Source organism: Choristoneura fumiferana, chromosome 4 (assembly GCF_025370935.1).
Source record: "Choristoneura fumiferana chromosome 4, NRCan_CFum_1, whole genome shotgun sequence".
NCBI lineage: Eukaryota > Metazoa > Arthropoda > Insecta > Lepidoptera > Tortricidae > Choristoneura > Choristoneura fumiferana.
The window spans coordinates 10405195-10426786 of NC_133475.1; the positions used below are offsets into that span (position 1 = coordinate 10405195).

The window sequence follows — 21592 nt, forward strand, 5'->3', positions numbered from 1 at the left end:
ACACCACAATTATACATATTTTTATTATTTTATCGTCTTCTTAAATTTACGAGCTATGCTCTTGTCTATGGAGTAATCGCCACTTCGCACGGTCTTTCGCCAGCTGTTTGACTTCTTGATACAAGACACCCGCCCTTTCCTTCACCTGGTTAAAATAGGTCAATCTTGGTTTTCCTCTACCTCGTTTTCCTTCTATTTTGCCTTCCAGTAGGTTAAAAAAGAAATTGTCGTGTCGTATCAAATGTCGTATCATGATTATCTATTGTTTGACCGAAAGTTATATGCCATAATTTCATTTGCCCGTAGTTCATATGCCCGAAACCACAGAATAAGTAATAGTACAAGCCGAAACTTCATTTGCCCGAATGTTTCGTTTACTGGAAAATGTATTTGATACATTCTTATTTTCCCGAAAATTAGCCATAATGATACGAATGCAATACGTATTGTTTTCCATATTATTAAGTGCAATAATATTATTTAATAGAATATTCAAACGCCATACTAAATAGTGTTTATTTTGATTATGATTGATTAAAATTGCTTTTTTCTTTAAGTACTAATCTATCTATTATTTTTATGATCCGGGCAGCTATAAAAAAAATACCTAACATCGAAGGCTAAGGCGGGAGCTACGCTCCTGCCTTAGCCTTCTGAACCTAACCTATCCGTGTCGCTTCTGCTCCGAACCGTCTTGCTCGCTCGCTTCGCTCGCTCGCACAAATCAAATGTCGCAATTCTAACCTAACCTAATCTATGTTTAAAATTTACCTAATTGAAATACTTGTTTGACGTATGGGATTTATGAGTATGTATATAGGTCGATACTCACCATTTACATGGATGGCAAATGATATTATGGCATGCGATACTTATGGCTTACAATGATTATGAAAAATGAAATTATTAAAATTAATATTGTCATTTGATTAATATGGTAAACAATGAGTAGTGAAAATGAATTTACTTATAAGAAACAATATTATGGCGGTTGAATAAAGCACATGAAATTCGGGCAAATAAAATTCAGGCAAGTAAAGTAATATCGTCGTATCATGTTTCCCCTTCGGCAATTTATGGTCTCCAGGAACATTCTTTTTTCTTTGACCATGGTAAGAACTTATTCGTTGGTTTTCCGTTCTGTGCAGCTAATCCTTTCCATTCTACTCCAACACCACATCTCAAAGGCTTCTATTCTAGCCTTTCTCTGTCTCTTTGAGTCATTGTCCACGTCTCACTTCCATAAAATGCAATGCTCCAGATGTACACTTTCATAAGACGTTTTTTAGCTTTTATGGATAGTTTGACTTTGAGTAGATGCTTTTTGTTATTGAAAGCTCTTTTAGCCATAGCTATTCTTTGTCTGGAATACATCTGGAGTCATTGGTAATCAAACTAAGTACCCAAATGTTTAAATTTTGGGATCGGTTCTATTGTACTGTTGTTTAGCGTGATTGGGATGTGTTGTGATGAGTGTTTATATAGAAACGAGAAGCGTCTTAGTTTTTGCAGTATTTATTTTAAGTCCGTAAAGATAGAAAGTTTTCTCCATTTCTAGGATCATTTTTGTAGTTGGGCACTATTTTCAGCAACAGCAAAATTTATTTTTATTTTATCGTAATTGTAATTTATTTTTTGTATTTTTAATGAATTTTAATGTCATATTAAGATAAACTTATGAATATTAATTTTAGTTTTCTGAATATAAGGGTTTGTTTCATCACTCTGTTTCTTTGTTGGACCGCCAGATATTTCTTTGTCTCCAGGTTCTCAAGATACAGGCTCAGCCTAGTTTGAGGACCGCCCAGATATTTCTTTGTTGTATAATTTATGTCTAATGTTTTAAGCAAATAGATGATTATTATTATTATTATTACTCTTTGATAAATGTTTGTAATTTCATGTGATATTCAGTGAAGCCGTTTCTTTTTTTTATGGAATAGGGGTAAACGAGCAAACGGATCGCCTGATGGTAAGCGATTATCGTCGCCCATAGACATCTGCAACACCAGAATTCACTTCTATTTATCTTATTCTAATAAAATACCTACGACAAACATAGAATTTACCAGAAGTATACCTACAGAAGTATAGTATGGTAGAAAATTTTGATTTAAACGGAAATCAAACCCTTGTCAAACGGAGCGCTTCCGTCTTCCCTCGCTGCGGAACCGTATTACCCGTAGAATTAGCCACATAATTTTAAAGGATGAACGTCAATTTACGGGATTATTAGACGTGAAAATTCCCATTCCATTAACAATGCAAAACGGTGAAGCGGTTCTAAAGACGGCAACACTAAAAGTGCCCCAAAAATTCCGCCTGTATTTTGCGGGGGTGATTCGGGAAATTAATACCCCAATGACACTTGGGGCTGACGGCGTCACATGTTTGGGGCTTTCGGCGTGATGAATGAATTGTTCACGGTGACCGTGTCGGGATTATGTGCTCACCCGCGATATGCCCGCGATACATTATCTTTCATGTCGTAACCACCAATTTTGACGCGGCACTTGAGGGTTCGAATTACTGCTATTGAATTATATTAGGAAGACAAAATAAATGAGAATGTTTGTATAAATCTCGGGGCGGAATCGTAATTGATACCTAATAATAATAATAATAATAATCCCAGCCTATATACGTCCCACTGCTGGGCACAGGCCTCCTCTCAGAACAAGAGGGCTTGGGCCATAGGACCCACGCGGGCCCAGTGCGGATTGGGAACTTCGCACGCACCATTGAATCGCTTCGCAGGTTTGTGCAGGTTTCCTCGCGATGTTTTCCTTCACCGCAAAGCTCGTGGTAAATTTCAAATGTAATTCCGCTCATGAATTTCGAAAAACTCAGAGGTGCGAGCCGGGGTTCGAACCCATGACCCTCTGCTTGAGAGGCGATAGGTCACAAACCACTAGGCCACCACAGCGGGGTGAATACAATGAAAAAAAATCACCCGTGGATTCTCACAGCAAATATTTAAAAAATAAATTCAGATAGTCGGGGTCGATTTAAAACAAAAGGGGCAATAAAATTGAGGAAGATTTAATTCCGTAAAGGGGCTGTGAAATCCCGAAGTGTCCGGCCTACATGCAAATGGTCGTATAAATTTTACGGCTTTTGAACGTCGTACTTCAACAACTTTTTTTATTTATTTCACTTTATTACACTTGTTCTAAAATTCTATCACACCTGCCATTGTCTTACTTTGCCATATCAAAAGGTAAAAAGCAGTAAAAAAGTACGTTTTTGTGACCCGAGCGCGTGACTTGTTTGCGACGATTTTGGTCGCTATTTGCATTTCCTTTATGGCTTCTTATATCGCAGTGAAACACGTAGTAAAACGGAGTGGGTTTTTAAAATACCTTTGTGAAACGCATCTATTCGTTAATGATGATAAATATACCGCAGCGTCCTCTAGCGCATTTCTGCCAAATTATTCTGTAAATACATACCTAAAATGGAAGCTACCCATCCGATCACCGACTTTCAGGTGGCACATAAAAGCACGTCTGAAGAGCTCATATTAGAAAAAACTTGGTACAGTCAGGACAGTTATTATATGAGCGAAAAGAAAGCTTCACTCTTCCGCTGTGTAGGAAGGTATATCAGCAAAGTCGTTACCGACACTTCGCCTCTGATCCCGCGGCGCAAACAAGGAGTGAAGCAGTCCATTAGTGTAGAACCTGGAAAACACCTCGCATTTTTCCTTCACAAATATTTACTAGCAGCCCTTTAAGTGGTCATGATGTAGTTGGGGTAACGCATAAAATAATAAACTGAATAATGCGCGTGTGTTTTATTAGATTTATAAATATGTGAAGATATTTGTCTGGTAGGTTATGTAAAACACATGATTTATTTATAACATCAATGGTCAATGTTAGATCTAATTGTTTATAATACATAAACAAATAACCTTTACCGAAAATACAAACTGAAATATGGATGCACAGAAAAACCAGAAAAATGAGACCAGCGCTGGGAATCGAACCCAGGTCCTCGGCATTCCGTGCCACGTGCTATACCACTACACCACCACTGGACAGTGATAGAGACACGAATTTCTCCTATGCACCACCATATCTCAGCTTGTTTGTTTTCTTATTTAGTCACTTAAGCAGCGACACTAGCGACATCTATGCTTTAGCCCTCATCGAGAAACTTTCAGCACCTCATCGGAACCAACCGCTCACCCGGACAAGAGATGTCGCTACTAAGCAATCAATTATCACTGTCCAGTGGTGGTGTAGTGGTATAGCACGTGGCACGGAATGCCGAGGACCTGGGTTCGATTCCCAGCGCTGGTCTCATTTTTCTGGTTTTTCTGTGCATCCATAGTTCAGTTTGTATTTTCGATATGGGTTTTACGGGATGACCGTAAAAGTAACAAAATTTGGAGTTAAAATAAATAATACAAAAAGACTCCAAAAATCAATCTTAAATTCTTAAGTTCACCTTTGTACTCTTTTGGTTTTGTTATTTTCTTTTGTATTATTATTTATTAAGTATTTACATTGTAACATACATACAAACATACTTTTTCCCACCATGATATTTGGTCCGTCAAAAATTCCAATAGACACGTGACAGTAGGTATAGCCCTTCTCGCTTCAGGCAAAATTATGAAAGTATTTTAATTAGCTAGGTGAAAAATCACCAAAAGGTTTACGCCAAAGCAAAGGGCCCTTCAACAATAAACTTTCAAAGAAACGTAGGTTTAATTGTACCTCAGAAATACCTTTTCCTTTCATTACCCACTTGAATTGGTCAATTACCTACAGCGAAGTATAATTTTACGAAGTTAAAAATTCGCGTCACTGTCAACGTTACAGAGACAACAAGTTTTTGTTCAGAATTACATTTATAATACAAGATTTTTTGCTGACTGTACTTGCATTGTCATCCAAGCTACATTTCCGTGCTAAATTTCAAGTAGATGCCATTAACCGTTTAGGAGTTCCGTTCTGCGGAGACAATGCTAGCCGGTCTACCAAATTTCACTAACAGATTATGGTATTGTCACCAGATTTACATAAGTATGCCAAATTTCAAGTCAATCGGACCACTGGAAGTGGGTCAAATTTAGCTTCCAAGATTTGACCCAAACAAACAATAAATAAACAGGGCTAGTTAAAGAAAAGCTTGTAAAAATGCTCACAATGGCCGGGTTGTATGATCAAACTGAATAAAACTAATAACAAGGCAGTTCTGAAACACAGCTCCGGTGATGACATAGGTATATATAATGTGCCGAAAATACAATCACCCAGCAGTTGTACAAAAAAACATAACCATAATAAAGTTTGTTTTTTGGAATCTTTTTGTATTTTTTATTTCAATTCCAAATTTTTACTTTTACGGTCATCCCGTAAAACCTAAATTGAAAATACAAACTGAACTGGTAACCATCAGTGGTGTAGCGGTATAGCACGCGGTACGGATTAACGAGGACCTGGGTTCGATTCCCAGTGATGGTCTTATTTTTCTGTCTTTTCTGTGCATCTTTATTTCAGTTTGTATTTTCAATTTATAACCATAATAATTTCATTAATCATTTTTAATACAAGCTCATTTTGCTGACTGTACTTTTTGTTGACTGTACTTGCATTGTCACCCAAACTACATTTGCATACCAAATTTCAAGTCGATTCTATTAACCGTTGAAGAGTTCCGGCCTGCGGAGACGATCCTGGCTGGACTACCAGGATGTCACTACTAGATTATTGTATTGTATTGTCACGTAATTTACATAAGTATGCCAAATTTCAAGTCAATCCGACTACGGGACGTTGGTCGAATTTTACTTGCAAGATTTGACTACAGACACACAGACAACGGGACAGGTGAAACTAAATAAAAGCTTGTAAAAATAGTAAGTAAGTAAACAATTTCGGGAACGTTCTAAAGTTACTTCGCGAAAAAACCTAGAAAACCAATACCACTATGTTGTAAATAATAGATGTCTAATATCTCGTAGCATGGTGAACGGTTGTGTAGTTGTGTTACTCTGAAGATGAGCCCTGGTTGAGTTTGAAACGCGTCAATAGTGTGGTGGTGATAGTTGGGTTTGTATGATTTGTGTGTGTTCTTACAGTGTGGAGGTGGAGGAGCTGCATGGACACACATTTCTTGCATACACGTAGCTATCAGGTCAGCTAAACAAAGTAATTGTTTTAGTTTACACTTAAATAGAGTCAAATGATAGTAACATATTCAGAGGGCTGACCCCAAATAGAGGCAGGGAGAAAAATAACAAAGCTTAAAATTCGGTAGATATCAAGTACCTACCTACCTATTAACAATTCATCCCGAGATATAGTTTCTCTGTTTGTTTAGGGTTCCATGCCCAAGAGAGACAGACGGACAACCCTTTTATACCGTCGTTTCGTTGTGCGTTTATCTGCCACATGGCTCTATCTTAAGAACTGTATTTGTTGCCGCTACAACAAATTAATAATAAAACAATTTATTTAATTACAAATTAAGGAAATGTTCCCATAGTAGTATGGAGACGAATACCCCATACAAGAAACTTATTATTTTTAATGATTTGCTCTTATTACCTATTTACTTACTTCTCGAATGAACAGCAATACCAGATTATAGCGAAAAAATATTGCGAATGATCTTTCTGCTCTGCGAATAGTTGACAGGGAGGAAAGAAATCTTAAAACCTCCACAAGGTACGCCTGGAATTTATTAAATAAACAAATCCAATGTTTTGTCTGTCACAAAGCAATTTAATCAATTCTTTATTAAATATTTCACCAATAGAAGGTTCACTGAAAACAAAGTCAAATGTAATTTAATTTTAAGAGAAGTTGTCAAACACGTCAACTCCTCAAAATGCGAATATTAGACAAAAGTGTGCTTGTGTTTAAAACTTTTTTCGGAAACCAACTTTTACGATAAGTTTTACGACAAGGGAGAGACAATAATTTGATTTTCAACTTTAAAATTAGTAGGTATTTGAGATCAAAGCACAACCCGAGTTAAGATTCTTGAAATAGGATTCATTTTTTGAAAAGTTAAATTAGAATGCTAGTAGAAGCCAATAAGTTAACAAAGAGTTTTAAAAACCTTTTAAAATGAAGTCTTTCAGTGAACACTTAACATCCGTAACAATCGCCACTCGTTTTTTACTTTTTTCCATTAATTCTCCGTGTCAATTTTTAACTGTGTTTATGACTTGTTTTATTTTTAACTACAGTCACATTAGTTTTTAATCTCCGAGGCAAAAAGAGGCGTTTTAAGTTTGATCGCTCGCTATGTGCGCGCGTGTGTCTGTGTTACTGTAGCTTCATATTCCTCCCAAGCCGATGAACCGATTTTATCGAAAGCTAATGAGGGGTAATTGATAGGCAAAATATCGCTAGATGGCGTCAGTATCGTGAGGTTTGACGTTACAGTCTTGCTTGCAATGAGGGCTACTGTTTTCGCGCTCACCAGTTGGCGCCACTGTAGACAAAGGTCCTGCCTGAAGTATAGTGGTTAGTTTGTTTTTGCGGGCGTGAAAGAAAAATTTACATTTACATCATATTTAATACCTTAAAACCGTACCATATTTTTTTTACAAAATATGGAACCGACTTCAAAAACCTTCAAAATAATTTTCAACTAGTTTGAAGTCGGTGCCTCAGCACGAGCCAACAGGAGTAGACTATAGTCGTCTACCTCACCTACACTCTATTATGTTGGGATTTAATCACTCCTGCTGGCTCGTGCTGAGGCACCGACTTCAAACTAGTAGAAAATTATTTTCAAGGTTTTTGAAATCGGTTAAATTTTTTGTTAAAATTTGTTTTTTCATTGTTTTTAGTGATTTGAAGCCAAAGTAACATCGCACAACGATTCCATTATCCTCAAACACGTCATAGTTATATTATTTTGTAACGGAGTACCGGTCGGTACCTACGGTCTTCTTCATCAGGTCCAGTTCACCAAATGATACTTTCTAAATGTAAATAAGTACTTAAATTGGTGTTAAAAATGCCAAAATCGCTATAGGTGTGCTTTAAAAACTCGAGGGTTGCCCTCGATTTCTTTAAAATCCCATCATGAGCCTGATTTGGTGTCAATGGGACTATGTCGGAAGTATGTCCTCTCCCTATGTAGTCTTTGGTATGTCCTTTAGAACAATAACAGGAATTTTGAAATTCGGCCCACAATTGGCGAAGTTATCGCGTAATATAAAATTAAATAAAATCTTAAAAAAAATACTGTCTACTTATGTGCCTACTGCCAGTGCTGGAAGAGTAAAATGCCACCTGTGTTCTGCCAGAGAGAATTAGTGAAGGAACACCGTTTTTATAGCCGTAGGCAACATCCAATCAAGAACTTTTTGATTGTTTTATTGCTTCTCTATTTGAGTTACTTTAACTTTCCATTTATCACAGGTTTTATGAGAGGTGACAGCTTAAAAATAAAAATCCAACAGTGGCACTCCATTCATCTTTCGTATTCGCATTTTGGTATTATATCACAAAATCTTTGGTTCGCACAAATATATGTACCTAGATAGAAACATTGAGGAAGTCCTCCTTTAAAGTTCTATGAATAAAATTCTAAATTGTAATGTTCTTCATACTAACTAAATGAAAAGTATCTTGTTTGTTAACAAAGAAAAATAAAATACAAACTTTGGGTTTGATGCCTTCAAAAAAATTTTAAACCATTCATTCGCGTATCAACAATGCCAATTTCATCCTTGCTCTACTTCAAAGCCAAAAGTATGCAAAACATCGGTACAAGTTACAACGGTCCAAAGAATCTCAAAACTGATTGTGAAGTAGGTACAAAGTGACGGTTTGCTTCATAAGTCCTTTCCTTGCCGCGTTTCATCACGGTTACAATAAAATCGATGAGCCGATTTGCATGGGACAAAGCACTCCAACTTTTAATAAAGCCGTGTAAGGGACCTTTACTCTTTCAGCAAAGGTTCAAAAAGAAGATATTCGAACTCAAGAGTTACTTACGTTGGCGCCACGCTTTTAGTTTATAAATAAATCCAATTTATTTACAGTTAACTTTGCAGGTAATTTAACTTGGGTACCTACCTGAGGTTTTGCTAGGAAATTAAATAAAATATTTATGGCCTCGAAGCCTTCAAAACTTTTTAATTAGTAGGTAGACACAAATACCATAATAATTTCGAAGTCCTAGAATAATAGGGAGACTTAAATTATGATTATGAACAGTGCACATTATCAATTTTATAGGGCTATGAAGAACGAATTTTGCTTCATTTTCATTTCCATGCATTCACTGTACAGTCCCCAGCATTAATATCTGCCACAGCGGAGCGTGCAAAAAATATCTGACACGTCCTTTCGGCCCTAGAAATAGGGTCGTATCAGATCAGATATTTATTGTTGTGTCAGATATTGGTGCTGGTGACTGTACCTACCTACCATGAGATTCAACTGATAAATTTACGATATGGCGGATGTCCTTTAGCCAATTCATGAAATGGCGCCATTTCACGATATGCCTAGGAATTTCGTGATCTGCATATTTAAATGCAATATTTACAGCTGATTTTAAAGTTAAATAAAACCAAAAAAATATTAAAATCATACACATAGTACCCATTTTTAAAGAAAAATCCATATGTCCTCCTCACGTCTTTTAAATGGCGCAGATGTTATGTTCACGAAATAAAATTAAAGTTCCGCCCAAAGAATAAGTCCAATACCTAAGTGCCATCATCATCATCATCATCATCCCAGCCTGTATACGTCCCACTGCAGGGCACAGGCCTCCCCTCAGAATGAGAGGGCTAGGTGCCATACGTAAGAGAAAACAAAAGTTACAAAAACGTATTAACCAGACAGCAAGTTAAGTTGTCAGCAAATCTCATTCTTACAGTCATGATCAGAAATATTTTACTTTTTAGTACCTTATCGCTGTATTCTCTGACAATTATATACAAAAGCCCTAAATAATAAATAAATAAATATTATTTGCTTTAATCTCCAAATATCAACAAAAACCGCGATTAAAAGATACTAACAGCGACATTCACGGTGAACCTCAAACCAATGAATCCAAATCCAGCCAGATAGCCGCGTTAGTTCCATTTTTTGCCACATTCATTAAGAGTTTTTTCACACCTCTCCTTCAGAAAAGTAACTTTTCCTCCCTGACGAGAGGGAGCAAAGTGCAACTTTTCTGTTCAAGGCTTTTCTAAGTGTTTTATTGCAAATGCCATTTTTTGAAGTTGATAATTGTAAAGCCACGCCATTTTCTATGCTGGTTGTTCTTTATCAATATTTAGATTTTTTTTTCAAGTTTCTTAATGCTCGGTGTGAAAAGTTGTAGGTATGAGCCACTCGGGAGCAAAATTATTTTCATCTTGGGCGTTAACACTTGAATCCCTCATTACGCTTAGGATTCTACTTTAGAATCCTCGCTACATTCTGGATTCAATGTACGCCCTCGCCGTAAGTACACCGTTTTGCTCCCTTGTGACACACATAACTATTGTCGTACTGTTTGGTTATTGTTTTTTCCTAAAGTTTTCTCTCAAAAATACAATAGCCTCTTTTGATTTTCGCAGTGCACTGCTTTACTGTGCCCCCACATGCAGTTGCTAGTCGCTCGTTTGCTGCGATAAATCTGCAAGGCTACTACGAAACTCGAAACTCGAAGTTCGTGTCGTGCGGTTTCTCTGACACTTAAATGCTATTTAATACAAGAGCGAGAGGGACGGTACGATACGAACTTCAAGTTTCGAGTTTCGTAGTAGCCCTGCTGGTCACGTGGCCCCATTTTGAAGGTCTAAAAAATAAAAAAAAAAAAAAAATATATATTTATACAGTATAAAACTAAGCTAATTACAGAATAGTTATTTATGTGGCTGGTGCATAATGAGAGGCATTAAAGTACGAGTGTGGTTTTATGAAACGAGCCGAAGGCGAGTTTCACAATAAGATCACACGAGTGTTCCAATGCCTAACTATGTATAGCCGCATACATAACTTTATCTACATGCATATCATAAGTTTTCTATAATATGTTCAGATATGGCCTGTATTTTTAACCTACCAAAGCTTAAAATAAAACAGATAATAAAAAACTAAAGTTTTATTTATAATAATTATTATTATTATTATCTACATGCATGTCATAAGTTTTCTACAATATGTACGTGATGTGCATTGTTAAAAAAAAATATTACCGATACTTTAATGTAAACATTAAGATGCACTGCACTCTAATGTGAACATTAAGATGCCCCCGTAGATACCAGGTTTCTTAATAAAGGCCATTTGATAGTCGTGAAGGTGATTTTGAATTTCCCGCGACTCAAAAATGTAGCGTCTAGTCGCCGCGTCAAGCAGCAGCGACAAGATGGCTTCTTGCAGGAATAGTCTTGGTCTTGGAAGCTGATTTCTTAATGTCATTTAGTGGCAGTCGTGGCAGTGGTACAAATAAAAGAAATGGGAGTCAATGAAAAAAAAATAACACTGTTGAACACACTGTGTAACAAAATTGAAGGTTTTTTTTTCTCCAGCGATAATGCTCAACAGTTTCAGCTGTATGTATCGCTAAATGTCACGTAACCAGATTTGACGTTGTTGGAAAGAGCGTCGAGCGACTGCATGTGGTTCCCACCTTTATCGACCGCGTTGACACGGCGTTTTAGTTGTCAAATGAATCGTGCTACTCTCCGCTAGAGGCGCGGTAGTCGCTACATTTCTCTATCTATTGTCTTTGATTGCAATTTATGGCCAGTGCTGCCAATTTAGCAACTTTGTCGCTAGAACTGGCGACTCTTGCTTATGTCTTACTTAGCGACCAAAAAAAATTTTTAGCGACAAAAATGGTTTAGCGACTTATCTGGCGACTTTTGGAGTACTTACAAATTAAAACAAATAATGAAACTCGAACTTGCCGTTCCGCTGACGCTTATGTCATTTAATACGCGAGTGAAAAGGACGGTGCGATACGAACTTCGATTTTCGAATTTTGTAGTAGCCGCTCTGGCCCTATTCTACGAAGTGCAGATTTCGAACTTCGTATCTTTCCGACCCACTGCGCTGACGCAAATGTAATTTAATACGAGAGTGAGAGAGAGACGGCACGATACGAAATTCGAATTTTGTAGTAGCCCCGCCGGTGGAATTAATTTAGCGACTTTCTAGCGACTTGATTTTAAGTCTAGCGACTCGAACTTTTAGGAGTTGGCAACACTGTTTATGGCAGGCATTACATACAAGACAAGCTTCAAGCCGACGCGTCGTCATCTATGTCGGATTTTATTTAATTTTATAATTTTAATGACAAAGAAAATTGTGATAAGTGTGATTTTATACACATCTTGGTGATATACATTAGATTTAGGATTTGTTATGTTATTGTTGAGCAGTGGAAACCTATACGAGGTAAGGAAATTGTCACGGCGCTACGTCTAAGGAATTTGTTTGGGAAGTGCGGGATCGATAACCCGGTCGGCTAGCCATGAGGCGCGACGCTGAGGTTATGTCGCGAGCGAGTCGTCGAGTTCAAGTAACGGTCCCGGCGGCCGGAGCGCGCCACCGCCGCCGCTTCGCATTACAGCCGCAGAATCCGGTCCAACCCGGGACCAGTTAGTTTATAATAGTGTCTTGATCCTCATTCGCCGCCCTCATTCCGTTACGCTTGCCGACTGTCACTGTAAATAAATACTCGGTAATCAGCTTCGCTTTTGAACAAGGACGAGTGCCCATCTCCCATACCTTTAGAACGCTCGTCACCTCTGGACGTCCCTTTTGAGATGTACGCCTGTTTTCCAGCTTACCTTGCCTGCAGTGCGTGCCAAGAGCCCCAGAGTCCCAGCCATTAGATTGAGTGGAGTGCCCCCTGTGTCTGCCCGCACATAGCCCCATAAGCAGCCAATATTCCTCGCGACACCACGGACAGCTCCTCCAGCATGGACCTGGAGAAAGCCCCCACTCTCCATGAGGAGGACTCAAAAGTCACCCTCACCATCAGACTGATTATGCAGGGGAAGGTAAGAGAAATCACTCATTAAAAAAGGTGGCATTTGAATTATAAATATTGTGGAAGTGTTTACTTTACCTTCTTCAAGATTAGTTTCAATGTAGTAATGCACCTTAAATAATCAATTTGAATTGTCCTTGCTTTGCATGCTACTTATTACCTTCCCTTTTCCTGTTGTGTCTAATGTTAACAATAGCTCCTATATACTGCACTTGTATCCAATGCCCATACCTACAAAATAATATTATGATATTTAACTGTATAAAGTGTCAGTTTGCAATGTTACTAGGTACCCTGTGTTATAAATATTTGCAAAAACTAATTTCAACAAGATTTTCCCCAACACCTTATTTCAATCCAATTTATAAAAAGTGTAAACAAAGACACCATTGACCCGACTGACAGACATTTAGTGATTAGATAGGATAGGTTGTCTCTTATTGCAAAATAATTAATTGGTTCAGTTAATTGAATAATTTATTAATTGAATAGATCAAAGTTTTTTTTGTCTATTTTATTATTTACAATACTTGATTTAATTCCAAAGACTATTTATTCAATTACAAAAGCAATAACTATTTTTTAACTTATAGGTAATGAAATAAAAATCCCTTTTTCAAGTGAGCATTAATATAAAATTTTCCACCATCTCTACGCTAGTCTATGCTACTACAGATTATAAATTGGATTGATATACTACTGTAATGTGTTGTTTATGTACATTGTACCTGTATGTTAACTTGATTTATTTTCTCTGTTGATAAGAATATCATAGTTTCCTACAACAAAATAAGTATCATGTGACCTGTGTTAATTTGATTATTTCCAAAAGAGTTGTACATGTTTTCAAAGTATGGTAATCTAATATGACATTGGTCTTACAAATCTTGTTAGTGAGTGCACTTGTGGGTATGCCCTATACCAGATCCTGTTTGCCTCCCCTACCGGCTTGCTTACTGCCTAGGCTTTCATATTAATGTCAATCAATTAGTGTGCTAATGCTCAAGTAGTATTTCACTAATCTCATGTATGTATTTGTGACAAGGTTATTTAACTGTTTTAACATTAGCTTTTTCATTAATTCAGATATTAATAGTTTTTATTGTCATTTTTTATTGCTATTTTGTATTGAAATTCATTAATACTATTTGCTTGTTATTTGTTATGCAATTGGGCCCAGGTGTCATCTTCTATTATATTGATAGTCACGGCAATCGTTAGGCTGGCCACAGAACTAACTGATTTTGTTCTGTATGAACAAAAACAGGGTTCATCATCATGCACCAGTTGGCCAGAACTAGGCCAGCATAATAGGCTAGATCAGCAATAATATAAATTACTTACTGATTTGATTATATTTTCTTGCTGAACTGGGTTTGTAGGTATGTGGGGTATATTTTTCAATCTGGCCTCCTGATTTCAATTCTGTTTCTATGTAGATCAGAACAAAATCAGTAGGTCTGTGCCTGTAGGTCTGTGTTTAGAGTCACATTTCCAGCTTTTGTGTTTTGCATTTCATGCAGTCTCTCTTTTGATATAGAACATTTTGAAAATACAAGTGTGTAAGTTAACAATTCAGAATTGGACATTTAGCCAGCACTTTGTGATTATTAATGCTCGCTGTTGTGTAGTTATATGTCTATGTCATGAAGCTTACAAAGCCTTATTGATAGATAGACCAACGGATGGCCAAGTGGTTAGAGAATATCACTACGAAGCTTGAGGTCCCAGGTTCGATTCCTGGCTGGGGCAGATATTTGTATGAATAATACAAATGTTTGTTTCAGGTCTTGGATATTTAATATGTATTTAAGTATATATTTATCTATATAAGTATGTTTATCCGTTGCCTAGTACCCATAGTACAAGCTTAGCTTAGTTTGGAACTAGGTCAATTGGTGTCAAGTGTCCCCCATGATATTTATTTATTAAACTGTTTATAAGCTTGTTTTGCAGTAGAACCCTTTCGCAATTTTATTATGTCCCAGTGACTTCTTTGATGGGCACAATAATGCCTTCCTATGACAAAGTTATCTACTGTCTATCTAAGTAATTTATTGTCTTGTCTTTAAGTGGTTTCTCAAAAGTAAGTTCTGTTAGTTAGACTACAAAGGCTTTATAGCGCAGAATGGATATCTATCTAACACTTTAAACAAGCAATTCTTGTATATATATATATATATATATATATATATATAAAATATTCCAATATTTTGATGAAAGTTTGGTATGTAGGGGTTTTCGGGGCTGAAAATTGTCTTGGTCTTATCTCTGGGAAAACGCTGGTTACCGAGTTTTACCCTGAGCAGAGCACGGTCGCCATTGCCCAACAGTTAAACAGATTTAGTGCACCTAGATGCAGCTAGATTGCTTTGACATGTGAGATGTATTGATGTACAGACACAAGTATAACTAACTCGGATATCTAGGTGCTTTTAATTGGCTGTAATCCAATACAAAGTACATTTGGCACATGTCCAGCTATTGGCACTTGCTGTTCATGAAACCTATTGATTTTTATCTTTTTTCAAATTTATTATGTCTACGTATTCAATGTTCTTGTTGTAACCACCAGTTTACACTTCCTCATGTCAATGATGTTTTACTTTATTTGTTGTCTTTGTGTGCATGTGAGAGAATATTAATGATACACTGTTTGTCAGCATATTTTATACAAAACGATTAAGAACTCTTGACATATCAGATAACATACTTAATAGTTAGCTATTTCTTATGACGTGAAATTATAGACATTAATTAAGTCTAATATAAACACATGGCGGCAGTCTGTGTGCACAAGCCACATGTCCCAAACTAAAGTTGAAATAAATTACCCATATGAAATGGAACCAGAAAAAACAAAAGAAATTCTCAACTTACTCAGGACAATGAGTTATTATAGTTTTAATTAAACACATGTGTTTACACTTGAAGAAGTTGAAGATAAAGTGCGAGCCTACTGATAACGTTTTTAATTACGAGTTACGAGACTGTTACTGCTCGCCGTAACAACATGTCATTATAAATAGGAGAGTTCTTTGCACCCCTCTACTTTCGACATCAATCAGCTTTGCTATTTGTGTCGTCTGACGGTGCATTGACGCCTAGCCCTAGAGCATTGTTCACATACTGCAGGAGTCAGCCTGCACTGTGCCACGAACAAACTGACGAGACGGCTGGTGCTGCAATGCATCCCAATGCTATTATTGCTGTAAAGAAATGTCCGACGCAGCGGCTATAATTGGCACAGGAAAACTTTAATGCTATAAATCTAATTGCGTCTGCATCAATTACGGATGTGTTTGTTGCACAATACTTGCCAATTTTACTGTGTTGGACGTCATAATAATTAGAATTAGGCGATTTACTTTGACAGTATCTAATAAATATTTTAAGTCTGTATTTGAATAAATATTTCATTAAATTTTGCAAATCTTTACACATCAGACATAGAACACCTACCTATATATAAATACCTATAATTCATTGTTTTAGTAGTCAGAGTAGGTACAAATTGTGGAGAAAACAAGATTATATTTATAACATTTCTATTTCTGTTTTTCCAGGAAGTTGGCAGTATTATTGGGAAAAAGGGAGAAATTGTTAAAAGATTTAGAGAAGAAGTAAGTGAACATAATTACTTCACCAAGTTTTCATCAATTATCAAAAATATTGAAACATCTACATTATCAAAACTTCTAGCTATGTCAAAACATGGACCAATAAATTAATTTTATTATTTTTTCAGTCAGGAGCTAAGATCAACATATCCGATGGATCATGTCCAGAACGCATTGTCACAGTCACTGGCAACACAAGTGCTATTTTCAAAGCATTCACACTCATATGCAAGAAGTTTGAAGAGGTATGTCCTTTTTTGTAATTCTTGACTCATCTGAATCTTAAAATAATATAATTTAAAACATTTATGTAACTTGCTTCTTAACACTCTTTAATAATCTCTTTTTAGCACAAATATTAATTCGGCTTAATAATATAAATGATGTTAACACAGTGTTTGCTTTAAATTAATTACCTCTTGTATTTTTGAAAAACTTTCCTTGCACAAATGAAATGTAATTCGGTTTAACACGATACTTGATAGGTCTAACACAGTGTTTGCTTTAAATTAATTACCTCTTGTATTTCAATTAGTAAACACTGATAAAGTTAGTTTACACGCATGAGCCTTCAAGGTCTGTGCGGATAGAATTGCATTAGTTGTTACCTAATCAATGCACTTGTCTTGTTTACAATACTTACTGTGATAATAAACTATTTTTCATCACACTTGCTCGTCAATGATGTTATTCCATGCCTGTATACTAAAGGGCAATGGCTTCAATTGTTCCCGCGGGAACTATGGATTTACGTATAGTTTTTCTCCCCAAGGGAGTTATGACTTTAGTTTTAAAAAGTTAGTAGGTATGTCATTTCAGACTAAAGAGGTTTCAAGTCAGCCAACGTTTTATTTACATCTTTAAAACTTAGCTATAACCCAATTTAACCCCATAAAAATTTGCCACGCTTCATGAAACTTTGTTATTTTTATATTTTAAATTTTTATCAAATTGTTTTGCAATAATTTTAGTAAATATTTTTTTGCATGTTGGAACAATGTGGCCGCGTAAGACCATTCCAATTCTAAACTAAACACAGTTCTTAGCATTATCTATGGTAGACGACTCGAACAAAGTGACAATCAGAGGGGCTAAAACGAAATTCGAAAATCGAAGTTCATATCGTATTCCTGACGCTAATATTATTTAATACGAGAGTGAGACGGACGGTACGATAGGAACTTCGATTTCCGAATTTTGTAGTAGCTCCCTGTATTGGCGGGTAGCCATTACTTTGTTGGACACAAAAACATAATATTTCTTTGCATTTCCTCGCAATGTCATGAAAATCATTGTGTGTATCACGGGCCGTAAGGGGATTACAAACTCGAGTCATTAAAAGCCCTCCGCCTCCGGCGTCGGGCTTCTAATAGACCCTCGTTAGTAATCCCCTTCTTACGCCCCTTAATGCACAATGTACTATTGTTCCAACAAGGTTTAACCTACTAAGTTTGTTTTCACGACTTGACTAAGTGTCAAATCAAAGTTCTATCTATCTTGGTAGTTTAACTATAATTTGAAAAATAACATACATAGTAGTTTGTCAAATGGTAAGGACCATAGGTTTCTGGAGTGCTGACCAAGAGGGGAAATGTTGGTATACCTCACGCAAAATGGACGACCGATCTGGATAATATTGCGAGAAGCGAGAAGCAGTTGGGTGCGAGTAGCACATAGGTATTTGATTGTCATAGAGGTCATTGGGGAAAGTGTATGTCGCGCAGTGAACGTGTTCAGGCTAGTTGATGATGGTGGCATTTTTAAATACGTGCAAAAAGTAAACAACACGTAATAAGAGCTAATAATAACAGTTTCGTATTTTCAAATAACTCGCTTTTGTAAATTTTATCTATTCAGATTTGGAATGTTCTGAGCAACATTTTAGTTTAGTTTATTATATTTGAAATTAAAGTTTATGGCCGCAAAAATATCATAAAGTGATTTATTCCAAATATCGGAAACAAATCAACGAACGTTTAACAAACTTATCATTTAGACGAAATTAGCTGTAGATTGTTTCATATTGTTAGCCACTATTGCTCTTGATTACACGTTATTCTCCCTTTTACAGTGGTGCTCTCAGTTCAATGAAGGTGGCGGCGGCGGATCCCGCGCCCCTATCACACTACGCCTCATTGTACCCGCGTCCCAGTGCGGCTCACTCATCGGCAAAGGCGGCTCCAAGATCAAGGAGATACGTGACGTGACAGGAGCCAACATACAGGTACTGTGCCATGTCAGCATAAAAATAATCAGATAATCGATTAGCAAAATCACAAAATTCACGATGTTCCGCTTGGAGGAGCTCCCATTTTGACTAAGTTAGTTTTGTATGTATTAAAGTACAAAAAAATATATTGTAACAATTTTATGATTACGAGTCTACGATTTTAGTACAACCCGTTGATTACAACCAATCAATGAAATATGGGTAGCGGTCAGTGTTTGTTTTGTCTTGCAGTTTTTTCTTTATCTGTCACTTTTTTTGACTAACGCCAAGGTTTTGTTCTAAATCTAAAGCACAGTAGGAATAAAAATAATTAATTATTATCTTCTACACTTCCAATGGTTGGTTATTTAAAGAGAATTTAACGATGAACCTGAGCATGTAGCATTAGCATGTCAAATTAATGTTGATTGTTTTCATTTTACAGGTGGCGAGTGAAATGTTGCCAAACTCGACTGAAAGAGCTGTGACGATTAGCGGAACTTGCGATGCGATCACGCAATGCATTTATCACATCTGCTGCGTAATGCTAGAGGTATATTTGTATTACATTAAATAGTACTAGCAGTAGTAAAACTCTTTAATGTTAAAATAGGAAATAGAGATGTTACAGACAGAAAATTACAAAATACAAAGGCGGACTTATCCCTGAAGAGATCTCTGCCAGTCAACCTATGAATGGTAGATAGGAATGATCAATTAGGGATAGACAAATAGAGAGATTACAACAAATCAAAAAGTATAGTTGGAGTATGAAAATGAAATATAATTATGGAAAATAGGAGTGTTGTGAATAGAAACCGACGGCAAACACAGTGTAAGACTGGGTTACTGGATTCTAGAATCTATATTTTATGTTATAACGTATATTCATACTGTTAGCTAAGGCTCCGTTGCTGTTTTCTTTAATTTTAACTCTTCATTGTCTTTCAGAGTCCGCCCAAAGGAGCGACCATCCCATACAGACCAAAGCCAAACGTAGCCGGCCCAGTCATCTTAGCCGGTGGACAGGCGTACACTATCCAAGGAAACTATGCAGTGCCTGCTCAGGATGTAAGTAACTTATAATCTGATGAAATTTACATTATTTTTACCAATATTCATATATTATTAAAATTCAATCCTTCTAATTCTCTACATAAGTTATATTTTTATAAACTAAACAACAACAGAATGACAAATGTCAACCTGTAAAGTGTGAACATTCTAAAATAATTATTAAAGTATTTCTCGACAGATATCTTAAATAAAACTAACTTTCCTTCATTGCTATTGTGACTGCTAATGCTCATAGTCTACAGCGAATCTACAGCTCTCATTCTGTTTTTGACGATCGGAACCGAAACGGTACCTTTTTATCACGTTCGGCCCCAGCGCACAATGTCTGTGACTTTTTAGTTCTTACCCTTACTGCCAGTGACACGTATTTGTGACTGCTGTGGAATATGCGCTATGCCTAGCGTAAGAGCTTAGTGGATCGCATTCGGCTCCGGCAACGTTCCGCTAAGCCCTTACGCTATGCCAGCCTTTGGGGGGTACGAATTATTTTGACACGACGATTTTGAACTAAAAAGTCACAGACGTGTCGCTGGCACCGGAATGTATTACGTCTGTGACACGTATACGTGCCACTGGCATAGAAGTGACTGCTTGTAGCGTAAGAGCTTAGTGGATCGTTGCCGGGGCCGAACGTGTTAAGGGTCATATGTGCTAACTATTTGAGGATACAAAAGAAAGATGAAATATATAAGAATTTTAAGAATGTACTGTAGGTGTAGAATTCGGTTAATTCCAGCTATAGTGTAAATGAATCAAAAATTGGGCCAAGTATAAGACGTGGGGAGAGAGAGAGCAAAAATTACAGTTGTTAACCTACATACAGAGAAAAATTTACACATACAACGCCGCAAGTTTGCCAAACAAAATCTAATAGAAGTACATACTATCAGGTACCTGCCGTATATATTTTTGATAACTTTTCGAACATAAGTACCTTCTTTGTTTGGAAAGTAAATGATGTATCTCAATTACTGAAAAATAGGTAGCCAGCTCTTAGTCTAAAGCAATCTTAACACATTAATATGTGCCGAAAATGATGTGTAAAAAGCGACTATCTCTTGCCGAAAGTGCCGTCGTAGCAAGGGACACGCTTTATACCTTTCATAACGGAAGCAAGGTAGACAAAGCTTGTGTACTAGCACTGGATTTCAGAAAATGTTTTTCGGCTGTTTTGTGAGTCAATGACGTACATACCTTTGCTTATGAAATCACTAGCCGTTACCCGCGACTTCGTCCGCGTAGAATTCGGTTTTCACTATCCCGCGGGAAGTATGGAATTTTCCGGGATATAAACTATTCTATGTCCTTACCCGGGATGCAAACTGTCTGTATACCGAAATTAATCTAAATCGGTTCTGCGGTTTATGCGTGATGAAATGAAGCAACAAACAGACTTACAAACCTTCGTATTTATTATATTAGTGGGATGGACACAGACCAACTGGTTGCAATCTTTTTTTTTTTAGCAACCCTATGGCGTTGTATGACGCCTTTTATTTATCTGACATTTCCATTAAATTATTGGTGATACATTTAACGGTGGGATCATAGGGCGGTTTTATTATGTGACCTCAAAATAACAGTCAAGTCCAACCAATTCGATTTCTGGATCACCAGAGAACATCATGTTACAGTCAAGGGCAAAGATATCGACACGGCCAAAGTTACAAAAATATGTATACACGACTTTATGCACTTCAAA

The 21592-nt window shown here is 36.7% G+C and overlaps 1 protein-coding gene across 7 annotated transcripts in view; it reads left to right on the forward strand.

Moving 5' to 3' along the window:
• mub (poly(rC)-binding protein mub) overlaps positions 1-21592 on the forward strand; it is a 251124-nt gene that overhangs the window by 216487 nt on the left and 13045 nt on the right. For 4 of the 7 annotated variants that reach the window (XM_074086924.1, XM_074086925.1, XM_074086918.1 and 1 more), the window contains exons 1-7: positions 12192-12386; positions 12777-12994; positions 16551-16607; positions 16733-16849; positions 18676-18828; positions 19259-19366; positions 19765-19884. In XM_074086924.1, coding sequence (XP_073943025.1) covers positions 12914-12994; positions 16551-16607; positions 16733-16849; positions 18676-18828; positions 19259-19366; positions 19765-19884 — 636 coding nt within the window. In that variant the 5' untranslated portion in view covers positions 12192-12386; positions 12777-12913. Of the gene's footprint in view, positions 1-12191; positions 12387-12504; positions 12673-12776; positions 12995-16550; positions 16608-16732; positions 16850-18675; positions 18829-19258; positions 19367-19764; positions 19885-21592 lie in introns of those variants that run through there. The other 3 variants (XM_074086923.1, XM_074086921.1, XM_074086919.1) reach the window with 3 other exon arrangements.